General features: G+C 43.6%; 1 protein-coding gene across 1 annotated transcript in view; it reads left to right on the forward strand.

The window, feature by feature from the left end:
• Positions 1-328: 328 nt before the first annotated feature.
• UTP20 (UTP20, small subunit (SSU) processome component, homolog (yeast)) overlaps positions 329-16,188 on the forward strand; it is a gene marked incomplete at its 5' end in the record, with an annotated part of 60,321 nt that continues 44,461 nt past the window's right edge. Inside the window, 15 exon segments of the mRNA XM_010153706.1 lie at positions 329-409; positions 1,178-1,244; positions 1,440-1,572; positions 2,055-2,243; positions 3,689-3,770; positions 4,836-4,973; positions 5,374-5,529; positions 7,161-7,307; positions 7,781-7,835; positions 7,838-7,890; positions 9,318-9,395; positions 10,064-10,242; positions 12,156-12,311; positions 12,832-12,920; positions 15,371-15,476. Of these exon segments, the coding sequence (XP_010152008.1) occupies positions 329-409; positions 1,178-1,244; positions 1,440-1,572; positions 2,055-2,243; positions 3,689-3,770; positions 4,836-4,973; positions 5,374-5,529; positions 7,161-7,307; positions 7,781-7,835; positions 7,838-7,890; positions 9,318-9,395; positions 10,064-10,242; positions 12,156-12,311; positions 12,832-12,920; positions 15,371-15,476 (1,709 nt within the window).

Below are 16,188 nucleotides of genomic sequence, written 5' to 3' on the forward strand. Positions count from 1 at the left end.
TGTCGGCGTCAGCAGCACGAAAGCGTGGGAAACTGAGGCGGTTTCACAGCAGCATGATGTGTGACGGGGGAGGCGGTTGGAATGCGGGCAGGTTTCTCTCCGTCTTCTTCCCCGTGTGGTGGGGACGTGTGGGGTGCGAGCCTTGGTTATGCAGGGTGAGGGGGGGTCCAGCTTGTGGGCCTTCTCAGCATCTTTTTAGCCTTAAAATTCCGGTTTACGGATTGCAGTACTGTCTGGCAGCCCATATTTAGAAGTGGGGTTTGAGGCGGGCTTGGAAGGGCCATTCTCAAAACAGGGCAAAAATCACCAATGTCCTCTTGTTTTACAGTTCCTTACCTTTTCGGAGCGCTTAAGCAATATTAATATTGATATTATTCATCGGATCGACAGAACTGGGAGCTACGCTGAGGTGAGAACACACCTTGAAATCACATCACAAGTAGATATGCTCCACAAAAGATTCGCTGAAGAAATTTATTCAGGGAGAGGTTGGAAAGAAGCCCCTTGAATTGTTGCCTTTCCTGGAGCCTCATTTAATGCTTTGTTCCCTTCTACTTTTTTACCTGCTTCACAATATTGCCGTAGAGACTCTTTGACAGCATCACCCTCATGGTTTCCCTGTGGGCCTGTGGGTGTTTCTGAGTGTGGATGCTGCTGTGGCAGCCAACAGACCCATGTCCGGACCTGCAAAGGCTTACGGGCGCCGAGTACTTGAAATGCTCGCAGCATGTATGCGGAGCACGTGCATGTGTCTTTACAGATCATAAAGAAGGGTCATCTGTATGTGTCCATCATTGTAAATATAGTGCTTTCCAGGTTATTACTTCCTGACCTGCTAGATTGTGATGAACTTCCCACTCAGTAGCTGTGAGGATGCCAAAAGAAATCGCAAAGCATGTGTGCTGGGTGGGCTGTGTCTCAGCATCTTAGATTATCAGGGCCAGTCAACAGAGTCTAAAAAGCAATTACATAAACAAGTCCTGTCACCAGAAAACACTTTCAAATGTCTTATTTTCAGGGAAATTTCATAGCACCTTTTGAAATTAAGTCATCAAGATTTCTTGAAATATTTTAAAAATCTTTAAGTCACTTGATAGTTTTCTTCATTTGAACGTCATGTCTTTCCAGGCTGCATTCACTAGGGTTGGTAGCTATTATTTTGTCTTTGTTTTGACAGGAAGTTGAAACTTACTTTTTCGAAGGACTACGGAAATGGAGGGAACTGAACCTCACTCAGCATTACGGTACATCATTTTTATTCATGTTTCCTGCTTTCCCTGAACTGTTAAAATACATTTCTTCTGCATCCAGAACCCAGTGGGAGGATTTCTGTTGACTGGTTTTTGGATTGGGCTCTGGAGAGCTATTGTTCTTGGACATCCTACATGTTTGCCAGAACTGGGCCGGTTTTCAGGGTTTCTTTTTTGTGCTTTGAACAGTGCAATTCTACAGTGAAGTGGTGAACAAATGCCAGTCCTTCCACCAGCTGGTCTATTACCAGAGTGCCATTGTGCAGAGCTTGAAGACACATTTGCAAGTTAAAGGCAGTCTTGCTTATCAACCCTTATTAGAGTAAGTATATGATGACAAAATGTAGTCAGAAGCCTTGATGGTGTTACAAGTAAGCATGAGTCCTGCTGTGAGTGTTCCTTTTCTTTATCCTACATGAGGAAAATGCAGCAATGAGATGCCCATGGTGTTCATATTTCCCTGATAAAGCCTTATGGTTCTAAGTCTTAAAAAACCCCAACTATGACAAGGCAAGCAAATTAGCCTGCGTGCTTACTGAGTGTCAGACAGAATATTAATGTGCTTTGTTTGATGTTAATCATTTATATCTTTTTGTTTACTGTTGTCTGCTGGATTTTTGAAAAATCTTAAGATTCTTGCCATCCACAGCTGCCTAATAGGTGATGTTTAAGTAGAAGTGAGAAGTAAAGGTGATGCTGTCTTTCTTTCCTAAGAGACTGTGCTGTATTATGCAGTGGTTGACTAGGTTTTTATTGGTTTGTTTTTGAAATACACTAACACTGGTGTATTTTTCTGAAACACAGTCTAGTGGTGCAGCTGGCTCGAGATCTTCAGGCTGATTTCTATCCTCACTTTCATGACTTTTTCGTGGCCATCACCAAGTTACTGGATACACAGGACACAGAGCTGCTGGAATGGGCTTTTACCTCTCTTTCCTATCTCTACAAATACTTGTGGAGATTGATGGTGAAGGACATACACAACATATACAGGTAAAAGCATGTTTAATGTCTGTCTTGATCAGCTGTTATTAGATGCTATAGAAATGTAAATGCCACACAAATACATGGCTTAATGCATCAGTCTACTTGTTAGCATGTTTTCCTTGCTTTGTGAGGGACTTGAGCCTTGTTGCCATACACAGCTCCTTTGAGATCCTACTGACTTTCATGGGCCACTCTTGGAGGAGGGATGTGGGTTGGGCTGCAGATTTGGGCCTTCAGTTTCCTTTTCTCCTGTGGTGATAGGAGAAGAAGCATCTACCTCAGCTGGGTAAATAAAGCTCAAAGTCATCTTGGAATCTGTGTTCAAGTTTAAATTCAACAGAAGTCTGAAGTATCTCTCAAGTACTGCAGCCATAGTTTTATCACTCTTTCTCAGTTGCTGACCTCTAGACATGGAGTGAGTTTCTTTGCATCTTAACTGTTCCTTTCCTAGCATCTTCCTCTTTATGTTTTTCCCTTCTTCCTCTCTGTTTAGTGAGAGAGCAGATGAGGTGTGCAGTTTTGTGTGCTTTGAAACCCCTTGCCACAGGATGCTGTGGATGTGGAAGGTTGGCATAGGTTCAAAGGGAAACTGGCCAAGTTACAAGGAGTTACCAAACGCATGGGAGACCTGAGCTGCAGGTGGTTGAAGGCTGATTTTTTATGTGCTTGCCCTGTTTTTAAACCTTTCCCGGGCATCTGCTTCTGGCTGCTGCTGTCGACTGAATACTGGGCTGGATGGACCTGTGGCCTGACCCAGTATGACTGCTTGTTCAGTCTATTTGCTGTGGTAGCAGGCCTCTTCTTTTTGTCATAGTCAGTGGATCCATGTTGCTTCCTCTATTTTCAGTTTGGAACAGGTGGAGCAAAAAAGGGGTTACAGGTTTCTTCCCCAACCCAGCAAAAGCTGTTGAGTGCATTGAAAAAACATCTGCTTGGCCACAAATCAGAGGCACCACTCGCTCTGCACTGAACATGTGCTGAGCCACCTGCAGTGTTTAGGGATACTTACCAGAGAACTGCAAATATTTATCACCCCTGTAAATTGTATCTTTAGATACTTTTAAGTGCACAGGAGAGCCTGTTGGCACAACTGAAACACAAATCTGTCTTATGAAATTGACTTTGGTTGCACTTACTGCTGCTGAGTATAGGTGTCGAAAATCTTGATGCTGCAGTTGAATCTGTGTGGATCCAGAGGTTTTAGAGGTATTTCTGAATGCAACTTATTTTGCTTGGCACTGTCATTTGACCTTCTTTGCAAAACTCTGCTCTTTGTCCAGGGTGAGTGGGAAGGAGTCGAGTTGAGGAAGGTATTTTCCCTCACTAGGAGGACAGATGCTTAATGTTTCTAAAAAAAAAGGTGGCAGTGCAAACTGAAAACGTGAGTTTTAAAACCGGTTGGTGGCCATTCTTGCATTGCCTTTAACACTGATTATTTTGTGTCTTTGTAGCCTGTACAGCACGCTGCTGGCTCACCACAAACTTCACATCAGAAACTTTGCTGCTGAAAGTTTTGTCTTTCTAATGAGAAAGGTGAGTGAGGTGTGCGTACTTTGATGCTATCCCCGTTCTGTGGTGGGCCTTGGATTCGATGTAATGTTAGGTTTTCTCCAGCGAAGGGTTAACAGGGCCTGAACTGGCATTCAGCGTGTCCTGCGTTGTTGTTTTTAGTGAGTGTTTTAGTGAGGACGTCACGCACTTCATATCAGCAGAGGCAAAGAGAGGCCTTTGCACTCTCTGTTTTAAGAGCAGTTAAACCAAATGTCTGTGGTTGGTTTGTCTAAAATGACAAAATGGTAAGGTAGTCTTGCAAAAGGGAGGCTTTAATTTGTAAATGAACATTTGCTCACTAATGCTTTAAGGCCTTTGTAGAACTGAAATTCTTGTGACAACCTTTTTGCACTCCTCAAAATCGGAGTGTATAACGTTCCCAGGCAGATCTGTCAAGATCAGACAGCAGCCTTTCATGGAGTAAGGAAAGGAAGTGTTAGTTTTTGGGTTTTATTTAGTGAAAATATACAAAAGTCAGAATTCCTGAGACTGGCTAGCAAGTTTGAGCGTCTTCATTTTTTGTCCGAAGTTGAGAGATCTTAATAAAGCACATTTGATTGATTGTTTTCAGAAATTGCTGAACCTCAAGTCAAATGCCCAGAAGTGGAGGGGTCTAAAATCTTGGGCCAGAAGTCCTTGCAGTATGCCCAAGTGTGGTTATAGTTTTGGATGGCTGGATTCTGTGTTCAGCTGATAGATGTCTCTTTCCAGGCCAGTGCAGCGACCTCTGTGTTTCAGTTGGGACCCATTTAATGGTGCATTTAGGCACACTGTTAGCTCCAAAATGATAAGGATAGTCAAACCCACATATTTCAGCTGCAGTGACCTTAGTGGACCTGTGTACATCTTGGGGTGGGGGGTCTGTAGTGACTGAATAGCTGATCATTTTTTTCTCCTTTCAATTTTCTTGTGTGGTTGCAGAAATTATGAGTTTGAACTGCTGTGGGAAGGCAGGACTAGGAGAGTAACGTGGGGCTGTGGAGCCGTTTAATTGCCTCTGGCAGCTCTGAGTGGAATATAACGTTTTTCTCTCCTTATGTTTTATAGGTTTCTGATAAAAATTCAGTCTTCAATTTAATGTTCCATGACCTGGAGGAGCACCCTGAGAAGGTGGAAGGTGTAGGACAGCTACTGTTTGAGATGTGCAAGGGTGTTCGAAACATGTTCCACTCCTGTGCAGAAACGGTAAAGACAAGCCAAGGCTGCTGGTTTAAATGTTGCTGGAAGGGGGCCTTAGGCAGCGCTCCGTGAAACCACTGAGAGTTGTCTTGCTTACCTCAGTGGATCCCTGGTGATAAGCATGCTGTTCATTACTTTATAGGATGTGAAAGCCACTTTCTAAGAATATTCTTTGAGATAGGAAGGATGTTTTCATTAATTCCCACGCAGTATTCCTGTATATTACAATGGTACTGCTTGCTGATATTACAGATTTTAAGTGCTAGCCTCTTTTTTCCCCCTGTAGTTGTTCTAGAAAGAACTGAGATCACTGGAATATTTAAGCAGCATATTGCACTATTTAATTTTAGGATTGCTAGGTTTATTTTCTCAGTATAAAGACATGATGTGCTCTTTCCCTGTGCAGGCTATGAAGTTAATTCTGTTAAAGCTGGGGCCTATTACTGAAGAAGAAACTGAACTGCCATGGGTAATTGTAGGAGAAGCCTTTGAGCAGATGATCAGATCAGCTGTAGTGCATATCCATAAGGAGCATTTTGACATGGTCTTCAAGTGCCTGGAGGTACATTGATTATTTTTCATGGGTTTTTTTTATTCATGAGACTGAAAAAACCCTGTGCACTTGTCAAGAAAAGTATTTGTGTTTTATCGGACCAGTACTGGTTTTTTCCAGCTTTGGAAACATCAAGTACAGTGTCATGTGCACCCTTCTTTCGTAAGTGGCAAGTGACCCAGGTGGCTGTGCCGTGAGTGAGAACAGGACTGCTGGGTGCAGGCGAGACTTGGAGCTCAAACCCCTGGGCAAGGAGGGTTTGTTTGTAGGATCTGTCTTTACAGACATCACAGGCCCTTTGCTGGGGTGAAAATGCTGGGGCTTGGTTTATATTGCTGAACTAGGTATGCTGATGGTTCCAAAACCACCTTGTGACAGGAAAGGGGAAGCGTTTTGCCATGCAGCGCTCTTTACGGCAAAGACCCAGGCTGAACCTGGAGAGCCAAGTTTAAGCCTCAGAGCCAAGTACTGAAAATCAGTGTTTTCAGACCGGGTGTTGCTATGTTGCTGCTTGGGGGTTACACTGAGGTCTGAGGGTGTGCAGTTGAGTGCTGTGGGCTGTGCTGTGTTGGGTCAAGGTGATGAAGAATAATGGGCAAGGGCCTGGCAAGTATTTTTTACTTGCCTGAGCAACATTCAGATGTTTTCTTACTAGTGATTGGGATTTGCTAAGGGGACTGAAACCTCTTGCAACTGATAATAGTCTGTGTCAGTTGTGCTCCTCAGAGGGAAAAAATGGGAAACTGGAAGAAATCGTACATGTAAACTTCAGGGCAGTCCTTCCAGCATGGGTGAATAGTTTTGTTTATTCCTTCTTGGATCTCCCTGTGACTATCCATAGTTACCCAGAAAATCCCATCCTGTTCCTCCTACCCCACCTAGTATGATAGCCATGATTGCCTGACTGTCATTAGCTTCAGGATTGTTTGCCACTGGATGTTTTGTATCCCTGCGATCTGAGTCACTCAGCATCTGCAGTTGTGATGAAATCATGGAAACTGGTGACATAATTCCCTTGATTTTTAATGAGACTTTTTTTTTTCCACCCTGGCAATCAGTGGGTGCATGGTGGTGTCTTGTTCAGAGGGAAATGTTCACCTAATCTATGATAGCTCTCTGAATTGGGTTCAGTTTGTAGGATCAAGGCTGGGAGTTTATATCGTCTGAAGAGAAAGAGACACTAATGGGAGTGATCCAGAGCAGCTCCATTGTCCATATAATGTAGATGGTATGAGTAACATCTCAGCATCCCATTAGCATAACGATGCAGAAGGTGTAAAAGTACTTAATTTCTGATAATTCCAGTGAAAGCTGGGTGCTTCCATACCATTGTAGGTCTGGGGACAAGTATTGCTTTCTCCTCCTCTTTCCTATTTTCTGTGTCATGTGTTGGCCTATCAGGAGACCCTCATCTTAGGAGGTATTTATCTTTCTGTCCAAGGAATCCAGCATGTGTGTTTTTACATAGTGGGAATCTCATAGTGTTTCTTCAAGGTTTAGTTTGTTGAATGTGAACGAGAGAGTCAAGAGTAGTTTGTTGGGCAGATGAGATTCTTTAGAATGCCTTTCAGGTAGGAGTAAGTGAAACAGGATCTGATCGTTTCTCTGAAACATTTTGCTTTCCTTTTTTATTTAAACAGGAGTCACTCTTAGACTTGCAGAGGAAAATAACAAAGGCCAACTGCTGTATGGCTTCAGAGCAGATGGAGAGGATTCTGCGAGCTTATCTGATCCTAGTGGAACATGCAAATGGATCCAAAATCTCACTGCCTGAAGACGTCTGTCAGGTAGGTCAGACCATCGTTTTGGCTGATGTGCCACAGAAGTATCTATTGAATGTGGAAGAGATAGTCAGCTGAAGCACTCGTGCACGTTTCTGATGCATCACTGGGCTTAGGATTTGAACTGAGTGAACAGAGACATTTATTTTATATTGCTACTTCTGCAATTTAATGCTGGTGTAGTCCTCCTTTAAAAGAGTAAGGGGGGAGGTGGGCTGCTGCTTCTAGGGAACAGGTCCTGCCACTGTGGAGCTGACCTACACCCCCAGATCAATGGTAGAGCAGTTCTACCAGATTCTGTATGTTTGACCCCATTGGGTTCAAATGTGAGTGTAGTGCCTTCAAACTTAAACAGGGCTGTTGCTGTGGGCTGGAGCTTAGAACACTGTGCCCTCCTGCTCCAGGAACTGTCCACGTCATTCAGACCAGACAATCACTGTCTTCGTAGATGAATATCAGCGCTCTCTCTTTCATTTTAGATTTTAATGAAAATGTTACAAACCCCAGATCTCTCACCATCTTGCCGCAAGACCCTGAAAACGAGAATGTTTTCTTGCCTGGTTCTTTGACCAAGGAAGCTATTGAGAAGGTAACAAGGTCTGCTGCTTACAGAGTTCAAGTTCCCTAGCGCAAGCTAGTTTCAGGCTGGGAAATATACTATAGGGTTTCCTTTAGCGTTCTTGCACAGGTAAGGGAGAAGCTGTGTCTGCTGAGGTCTTGGGACTCCTTGACGGTCCTGCACAGGCTGTCAGCGTAGCAGTGCCGCTGGCAGACATCTTTGCAATGGAAACCAGGGTCTGATTTAAACACATACAGCCTCTGTAGAGAAAGGAGGGAGAAGAGAGAAGGGACATGTTCAGCCTTGGACTATAAAGTAGGTCAGTCAGTTGGACTGAGTGAGGAAAGTACATTTTTCACAAGCTGCCTAGCATTTAGTGAGCATGGCTTAGTCTTGTGAACAAGGTTCAGGTAAGTGCAGTTTGATGTAGAAAGCACAGGGGTACGCATGTTTCAGTACTACCATTGCTCCCGCAGCGTTGACAGGATTAGCTGCAGACGTTCCCATCAAATGCAGTGTTGCAAAAGGTTGATGGTTCTGCGGAGCCTGAGTCTACAGTTTTCCAGTTACAGTACGTTATAATTTTGCACTTTACAGTGTGGAACATAGTTGTAGTATGTATGTAAAAAAAATATTTGAAGAAAAGATGTCATGTGATTGTACAGTGGGAAAACAAGACTGTTGCGATCGTTGAAAAAGAATCAAATTTCATCTGGCCTTCAGTGTTAGCTTGTGTTGAAGTAAGATTGGTTCTGCCTGTGGCATGAGTCTAGTTTTGCTCAGGAGATATGGTCCTTCCAACAACTGAGGATATTTATGTGGGTTTCTGTTAAACTGGAGGAGTCTTTAAGCTGTCCTTGTCTTGTGAAGGGTCTGGGAAAGGAAGATCGGGGTTTGTATTGAGATGCTGCACATCTCGGCGTTAAGGAGCAGTGATCCTGGGTAGTTCAAAGGACTGTTCCTATCCTGGGTCCTTCAGAAGCACAGAGATTGGCTCTGCCCATGAGATGGTAAACTTTCTGCAACCTGCTACACAGGAAAAATGCTGAGTTGAAAGACTTTTTGGGCCTAAGCTTTTTCCTAACGGTGTGTCTGTGCTGCAGTCCTAGAATTTTCAGCTTAACGTTTTCCACATCACATGAAGGAGATACCAATGCTGTCTTGGCACAGAGCCAGCTTGGATCCAGCAGGGTTTGTTTAAAAGGATTGTGTCAGCAAGGTTTGTTAAAAGGGACTGTGCTTTTCTATGCCTGAGCTGTCACTGGAAGCAGTATTGCTCTGTGTGCCTGAACTAACAAGCCCTGCTAGCTGTGAACAGAGGGCTGTGCTGGGTGTCTCGGAGTTCAAAGCACAGCTGATTCATAAACCAGAAAAAATGTCCCAGGGGTAAGGGAGCGTTGACTATGAAATGTCTCTTATTAATGTGTTCCCGTCAACCTTTCGTTTGCATCTTGCAGGTATTTGCAAGTGGATTTGAACTGCACTTTCTTTTGGACTTCTCCGAAGCGATGTTCGCAATGAATCAATTTGAGAGGGTGGGTCGAAGCTTTTGTGCATTTTGTTTATTTCTGTTGTCAAAGGGAACAGCTGGGAAATCCACAGAATATTTACCTGCCTCGTATGCTGGAGCATTTTTGTGTATTGACGTGATGTTTATTTAAACTTCTGGCATGATCTGGTAAGAATGGAAGGGGTTACGTATTCCATTGTGTTGACGCTTGGTAATGGTGTTCAGGTTGGAGAAGGTGACAGGCATCTGCACACAAAAAGCAGCCTGTCTGTTGGGAATTAAAGGGGCGTGGGTTTGTTATGGATGGCATGGAGAGAAGGAGTTCTGGAGAAGGTAAGCGGACACAAAGAATAAGGGATGTCTGATAGGTCAGGTCTGGAACTGGTGATCTGGGGGGAATCAAATTAATTAAACAGAGTGGGAGATGAAAGTAAAGTATGGGTTCTGGAATGTCCCAATGAGACCGGATTTGAGGAAAACTGAGTTTTTACATCAAATCACTGTCACTGCTGGAGTTAAGGGGTTGTTTGTGTGCTGGTGACTTGGGGCACTAGGACTGATAAGTCTGGTGCTTTGCTGACTCATTTGTGAGTGTTTGGATTCCTTTGGGCCTGGTGTCGTGTTTTTTTGTGAATTTGATCATGATTAAACACACTTACCAATCCTTAACCTTTTTTTTTGGTGTTCCTTCAGCATTTTCTTCCGTGCTTTCTGGAGTACGTCGAGCATTGCTTCTCTGGCACGGATGCCCTCACAAAGAATGAGGTGATGGCAATTCTGGCGAAACTCATTCTGGTGAAAGCAGAGCCTCCTACCATTGGTTCAATGGCATTTGAAAAGTACCCTCTCATTTTCTCTGAATCATCCCTCAGGTGAGGCTTCTCAAGCTTAACAAGCACTGGCTGTGTCTGCATGGCTGCAGGCCTGAGGGCAGTGCAGAGCTACGTAAGAGCTGCCCTCCAGTATTTGTCAGATTTGTGTAAATGGCACTGTTGCTGGCATATTCACAAACGAAGTGACAGGGTAGGATCCCATTTTTCCTTCTGAGACTATTTGAGAAGAGACGCTGCTCTGCAAAGGTTATCACTGATGCAAAAAGACCATCGAGTGTTGCCGTAGGTGTGTGAGGGGATTTGTTCTGCCAAGATGCGCGCTGCAGTCCAAGTTCTCGTCGCTACTAACCTCCTACCTGTGCCCCATCTTTCTTCCCTATACGCATACATCTTGTCCAGGAGCTCTCTTGGCAGCAGTGCTGTAGTCTTACCGTAGAGCACAGCTGGGTACCAAAGGCCATGTAATTAAGGCACAGCTTGGCTGCTTCTAGTTGCAAAGCTAGCTTTGTTGTGATGAAGTGGTTGCTTTCCCTCTGCAGCCCTTTTGGGAAGATTTGGGGTAACCAGTGTCAAGCGCGGGATGACCGTTGCTAGTCTACTGACAAGGATTGTTCTAATCTCTCTAGCTCAGATAAGTCAAAACCTTCCCCTGCAGAGTGGTGACTTGTACTGCCTTTTATGTAAGGTTTTATCATTTTGTCTTTCCTAAAAGCAATCCACTGTGGGATTTTCCTATTTTTATTTAACAGAGTGGAGGCTTTAGGGTTTAGAACAGGAAGTTGAGTAAAAATAATTAAATTTGCATTTCTTCCCTTTTTTTTTTTGTCTGTTGATCTCTGGATTTTCAGTGGTACAGAATATACAGCTGAGATGACTTTTTTGTGCTCCTGCAAAATCAGTGGTAGAAATTAGAGATAGGAGACATCTCAAAAGTTCTGTACCCCATCTTCTACCTAGGATGGAATTAACAAGTCCTGAAAGATGTCTGACCAAGTTGTTGTTAAATACTCCAATTCTGGAGATTCCCAAGCTGTCCCTGGCAGTCTGTGCCAGTACTTTGCTATCTTTATGGTAACACAGGTGCTTGGTTTTTAGCTTTGGTTGGTTGGTTTATTTTTTTAACCCCCAGTCCTCAATGTATGAACTAAACTTCCTTTACTGCAGTTTAAATTCTTTGCTACTTATCTGCAGGGAACATGAAGAGCAGATTATTTCTTACTCTTTGCATCCAGCTTTTACAAATTACAAGCTTTGATCAGAAACATCTGAAATCTTTTCTCTGGACCAACAATCCTACTTCCTTAAAGTTTATCTGATTAATTTTGTTTCTTAAATTTTCAATGATTCTTGATGCTGTCTTTTTGTTAGCTTCTGTACGTCTTGAAGGGTGGAGCCAATGCAGCCTTCTAACTGTGGTCTTGCAAGCACGGGGTGGGGGGTGGAAGGATTACTGTCCATGGGGTGTGAAGTACTCCTGCTCATATGTTCAGTTATGGTGTCAACCCTTTCTGCCTGCAGATAGGCTTGTTGATTGGAGCTCAGATTACCATTTCTTTTAAGTCCCCAAACTTTTACCTCACTTGTAGTTTTCTGTCACCTGTTTGTCTGTGTCAGTGTGATCATGGTTTATTAACAACAATCACCGAGATGACTCTTGGGTGCTCCTAGAGGCTCTAAGTCCCAGTTATGAGGGCATCCAACTGAGAATTACTGTCTTTCCTTGTAGAAATATTATTTGAACTTGAAATAAAGACCTGACATTTCTTATGAGCCATCTTTTGTGCATGAATAGATGATATTTTGTGTTGTGGAAGACATGAAAAGGAAAAGAAATCCCTTGGGTTGTCCAAGTCTTTTTTTGCTAGAAGTAGCAAATGTAGTATCATGGGAGGAAAAGGAAGATTCTCTAATAAGCAGCCTTGGGTTACTAAAATGTTTTGTTTTATTTTTAGCTGTAATACAAGGCAGCAAACAAGTAAAAGACAAAGAGGAAAAGAAGTACCACCAGTGTTGGATCATGTGCTGTCTTTAATCCATTTGCCAGAGAAGGAAGACGTCACTGACCTTTCACAGCCTTGGGTGGCCTTGGTTGTACTGCCACATATTAGGTAAGGGATATTCTAATGCACTCTTGTCATGTGTTTCTGTAATACTGTCTGGTTCACTACATGTCAGAAATCATTTTACTAAGGGAAGGACAATAATTACTAACCCTAGTTTGGGGAAATCTGGGTTAGAAGGTGAAAAAAATGCTTTGTGGGAATATCCTGAGTCTAATGTGAAGTCAGGAAGAGTATCAGTTTCTTGACTGCCCACTCCCTAAGTGTAGTACTGTAGTACATAGAATTGTTCTAGACACATTTCCATTTCTGTGTTTTCAGCACCATCCTCTCTGGACAGTATTTCTTTCTATGATTCCGATATTTTTGTATGGAAGGAATAGTTGGAAAGAAGGTGCAAAGAATGCTGCAACTTAAATTGTGAATCAGATAGCAAAAATTGCTGCTGGTTTCAAACTTGGAGTGAGCTATCTGTAATTTGATACTAGATAGATGTGAAAGAAAGCTTTTGTATGTGTGGGTGTCAGTGTAACACAGAGGATAAAGTCTTCCCATTTATTTTGGACAGACCAATGAACAAAGAAAACATTTTGCCCCATGTGACAAGTTTTATAGACTCTCTCTTCACAGCCATTGACAAAGGAAACCTCTGTAAAGGTCAGTTATGCTTATTTTCTGTTTATTTGCTTTTTGTTGAGATATATATATATTAAAAAAGCAGTTTTTCTGATGGCACAAAACATGAAAATGAATAGCAGTAGATTTGTATCCAAATTTATTGAGCAGCTCAAGTAAAACTGGAAAAGCAAAGCTTGGGAGGAAAGATGGTTGAACACATGGGATGAAACGATTCTGCATTTGCTGTTGATAATAATAATGGGATGGTAATGTTCTGCAAAGCAGAGGACAGAGAAAATTGGGAAAGAAAAGAAGAAACTGAGGAAAAAAAAAAAAAAAAGAAAGAATGGAAATCAGTTTCAGCCAGATCCAGGCTGAAGCAGTCAAGTGAAGGAGAGACTATTGACTCACAAGCTTCAGTGAGACTCTTCCAGACCTATAGCGCAAAGTGTGGGACATTATCATCTTTGACCTAAGTGACAGCACCAATTCTAAAATGCTGCATCTTTCCTCCAGGCGTGGATTGTCACTGGATATCTTCCCTCTCTGGCCACAAAAAAAGGGTTTTAACTGAGCTCGCCTTGGGCAGGGCAGTTGTTACTCACGGGGATTGCAAGTATTTGGTCTTGTGCCAAAGTTCAGTGTTCATTGTTCCTCAGTTTGGAAGGGCTTGTCTGGAGTCTGACTTTTTCCCTTTATAACCCCTTTCTTAACATTCCTAAATGTATCCACCAACAGGCTCTGTCGCTTTTTCTTCTCTAGTCTTTGTCAAGCATGGTCCTTTTTGATGTAGCCCTTTCTTCCATCCTGTTTGCAGGCTTTGTATCTTGTCATGATTATTTTAGTGGCAGTGTACTCTAAAAAAAAAAGAATACCCACACTTCTTGTGTGTCGTCTTTGGTGGTAGTATTAGAGCTCTGCACCAGCTCTGTGTGTATGCAAGAGGCACGTTGCTGTTCCCTCCTTTGCCCATAAGAGAAAAGAAAGAAGTGCAACCTCAGTCCTACATTCCTGCCTCCTATTGTACCATTTGAACTTCTTTGCTTGTTTTTCCTCACACTCCTCCTGAACTAGGGTTCCTGAACACTTCATCCTCCAGCATTCTTTCCAGCTCCATGATCTCTACAATTCCTTCACCACCTACTGGGACTCCAGTCCCTGACTGCCATGCAGGGCATATCCCAGCCCCATGCTCCCTCTGCAACCTGCCTGGCCTCTGAGGCCTGAAGCAAAGTGCATGTCCCAGAACTGGGTGTTTTCCTACAGTTGCTGTGGAGTGCAGGGAAGCTGGCTTGCGAGCTGGGACAGAACAACAGTATCGTAGAATCATAGAATGGATTGGGTTGGAAGGGACCTTAAAGACCATCTAGTTCCAACCCCCCTGCCATGGGCAGGGACACCTTCCACTAGACCAGGTTGCTCAGAGCCTCATCCAGCCTGGCCTTGAACACTTCCAGAGATGGGGCATCCACAACTTCCCTGGGAAAGTTAAGCTGTACCTGGCAGCTGTGCAGGGGTAGCCGCCTGCATGGAAGTGCTTACCCTATTGATCATACAGGTGTGTGTAGCCAGGTGGGAGCAGCTTTGTCTAGTGTAGCCGTACTGCTACAGCTGTATGCAGGTTACAGTTTGGGAACCTGTGCCCTTGCACGATAGTTGCAGAAAGCTTCATACTGCCATTACTTGCTGTTTCTTCTCCTCTCTTTGAGGGGCTGCTTGTGATGGTTAATGGTGAGCGTGATTCGGCACACGCCTGGGGAATTAGGCAAAGGAATGTTTTCAAAGGGATAAAAGGGAAATGAATGCTCATTTCTCCTTCTTTTTAAACAACTTATTTGCTAACTTGGGGGTGTCAGGGGGAAGGAATTGCCCTTCCCCTTTCTTGCCTGGAAGGGCTTCTGGGAAACTCTCCATCCCTAAAGGGGGCTGAGAGGTTTAGGAAAGATACTCGCTTGCTGTAACAAAATTCAGCAAAACACCTTCCACTCACTAACTAATCTTTAATTACATGGAACGGCTTTGAAGATACAGTAATGCATTGACGAAGTGCCAGAGTTTATAGACACCTGTGTGGTAGCATCTGTATATATTTTTGCGTCTCTTTTGCTGCATTCATATCCATTTGGGCAGCTTTTCTTCAGTTCTGCGTGCCATCTGTGGCATAGAGTTGTCTGAGACTCCTGCAACAGCGCTTAGGTCCAGATCTCTGCTTCCTGTGCATGTGGGTGTGATGGAAATAGATGCAAACTGGAGCTGCTCAGAGCTTTTCATGCTGGCTCGCTGGAGCAGGCACTTACTCTGATAACCAGAGGAGCATTCCCTTTGTGGGTTATGGTAATGGCTAGAAAATACACATGCCGGTTATAGGATCCATAGATTACCCTGTTTCTGTGACTCCAGCCATTTCAGGATAGGCAAGCAGCATAAAAACACAAATCACCGAGAGCTGAGTAAATATACAGGCTGTTCTTGTTCTCTCTCTGCTCCAGGAAGCCTGTTTGTGGCCTGCCAAGCTGTAAGTACTCTTCTTAGTTTGGCAGAGTCTTCTGAAATACTCCATTTGTTACCTGTGGAGCGTGTCAAGAGCTTGGTGACGTAAGTAAACTCTGCCTGTTCTGTGATCCTTCTTGATATGGCAAAGAGTTGACTTTGCCTTTATGTAGGGGCTTGTTAAATGCCTCTTTGTGTGGTGCCTATTTTGTTACGCCGGCGTGTTGCTTCAGTGTTGTGCTTATGTAAGGTAGCAGTCTTGTAGGCACAGTTTGTTTGGAGAACCAGGTGTAGTGCCTGTTCATTTATGTTTTCTCTGCCAACTGAAGCTTTCTTAGACAGCTGTGGGGTAGTGTGTCAAGTAAGTTGGTTCTGGATTTACCTAGGAGTGCTGCGCTTAGTAGTTTTGTGTTACATTATAATGATAAGAGAAACAGTGCTTTCTGAGTTGTGTCCAAAGCCTGAACTTCTGCAGTCCACTGATGGTGTTGGCCTTCTACCATGTCCTTACATACCCATGTGTGTGCCTGCTCCACAATGGGAGGAGGTTTTGTATGCTCCGTTTTGTTTACTGTAAATCTATTCTATTTAAAAACAGCACACATAACTGAGTGGCTGGAGGGACTGAGGGAGACTCTTGATCTCTCTTCAGCAGATCATGCTGAGCTTGTCATCTCCCATCACTGTTGGGCTGCAGCATCTCCAAGTCTTTGGTGGCTTGAGCTTGAAAACATCCTCCACAGTTAGGAAATCATGGTGCCCATGTCTGAGGCATGGCGGGGATGAAACAGCTTGCCCGGATCATGCAGGAAATCTT

This window comes from Eurypyga helias, unplaced genomic scaffold (genome assembly GCF_000690775.1).
Source record: "Eurypyga helias isolate BGI_N326 unplaced genomic scaffold, ASM69077v1 scaffold22640, whole genome shotgun sequence".
Classification (NCBI taxonomy): Eukaryota; Metazoa; Chordata; class Aves; order Eurypygiformes; family Eurypygidae; genus Eurypyga; species Eurypyga helias.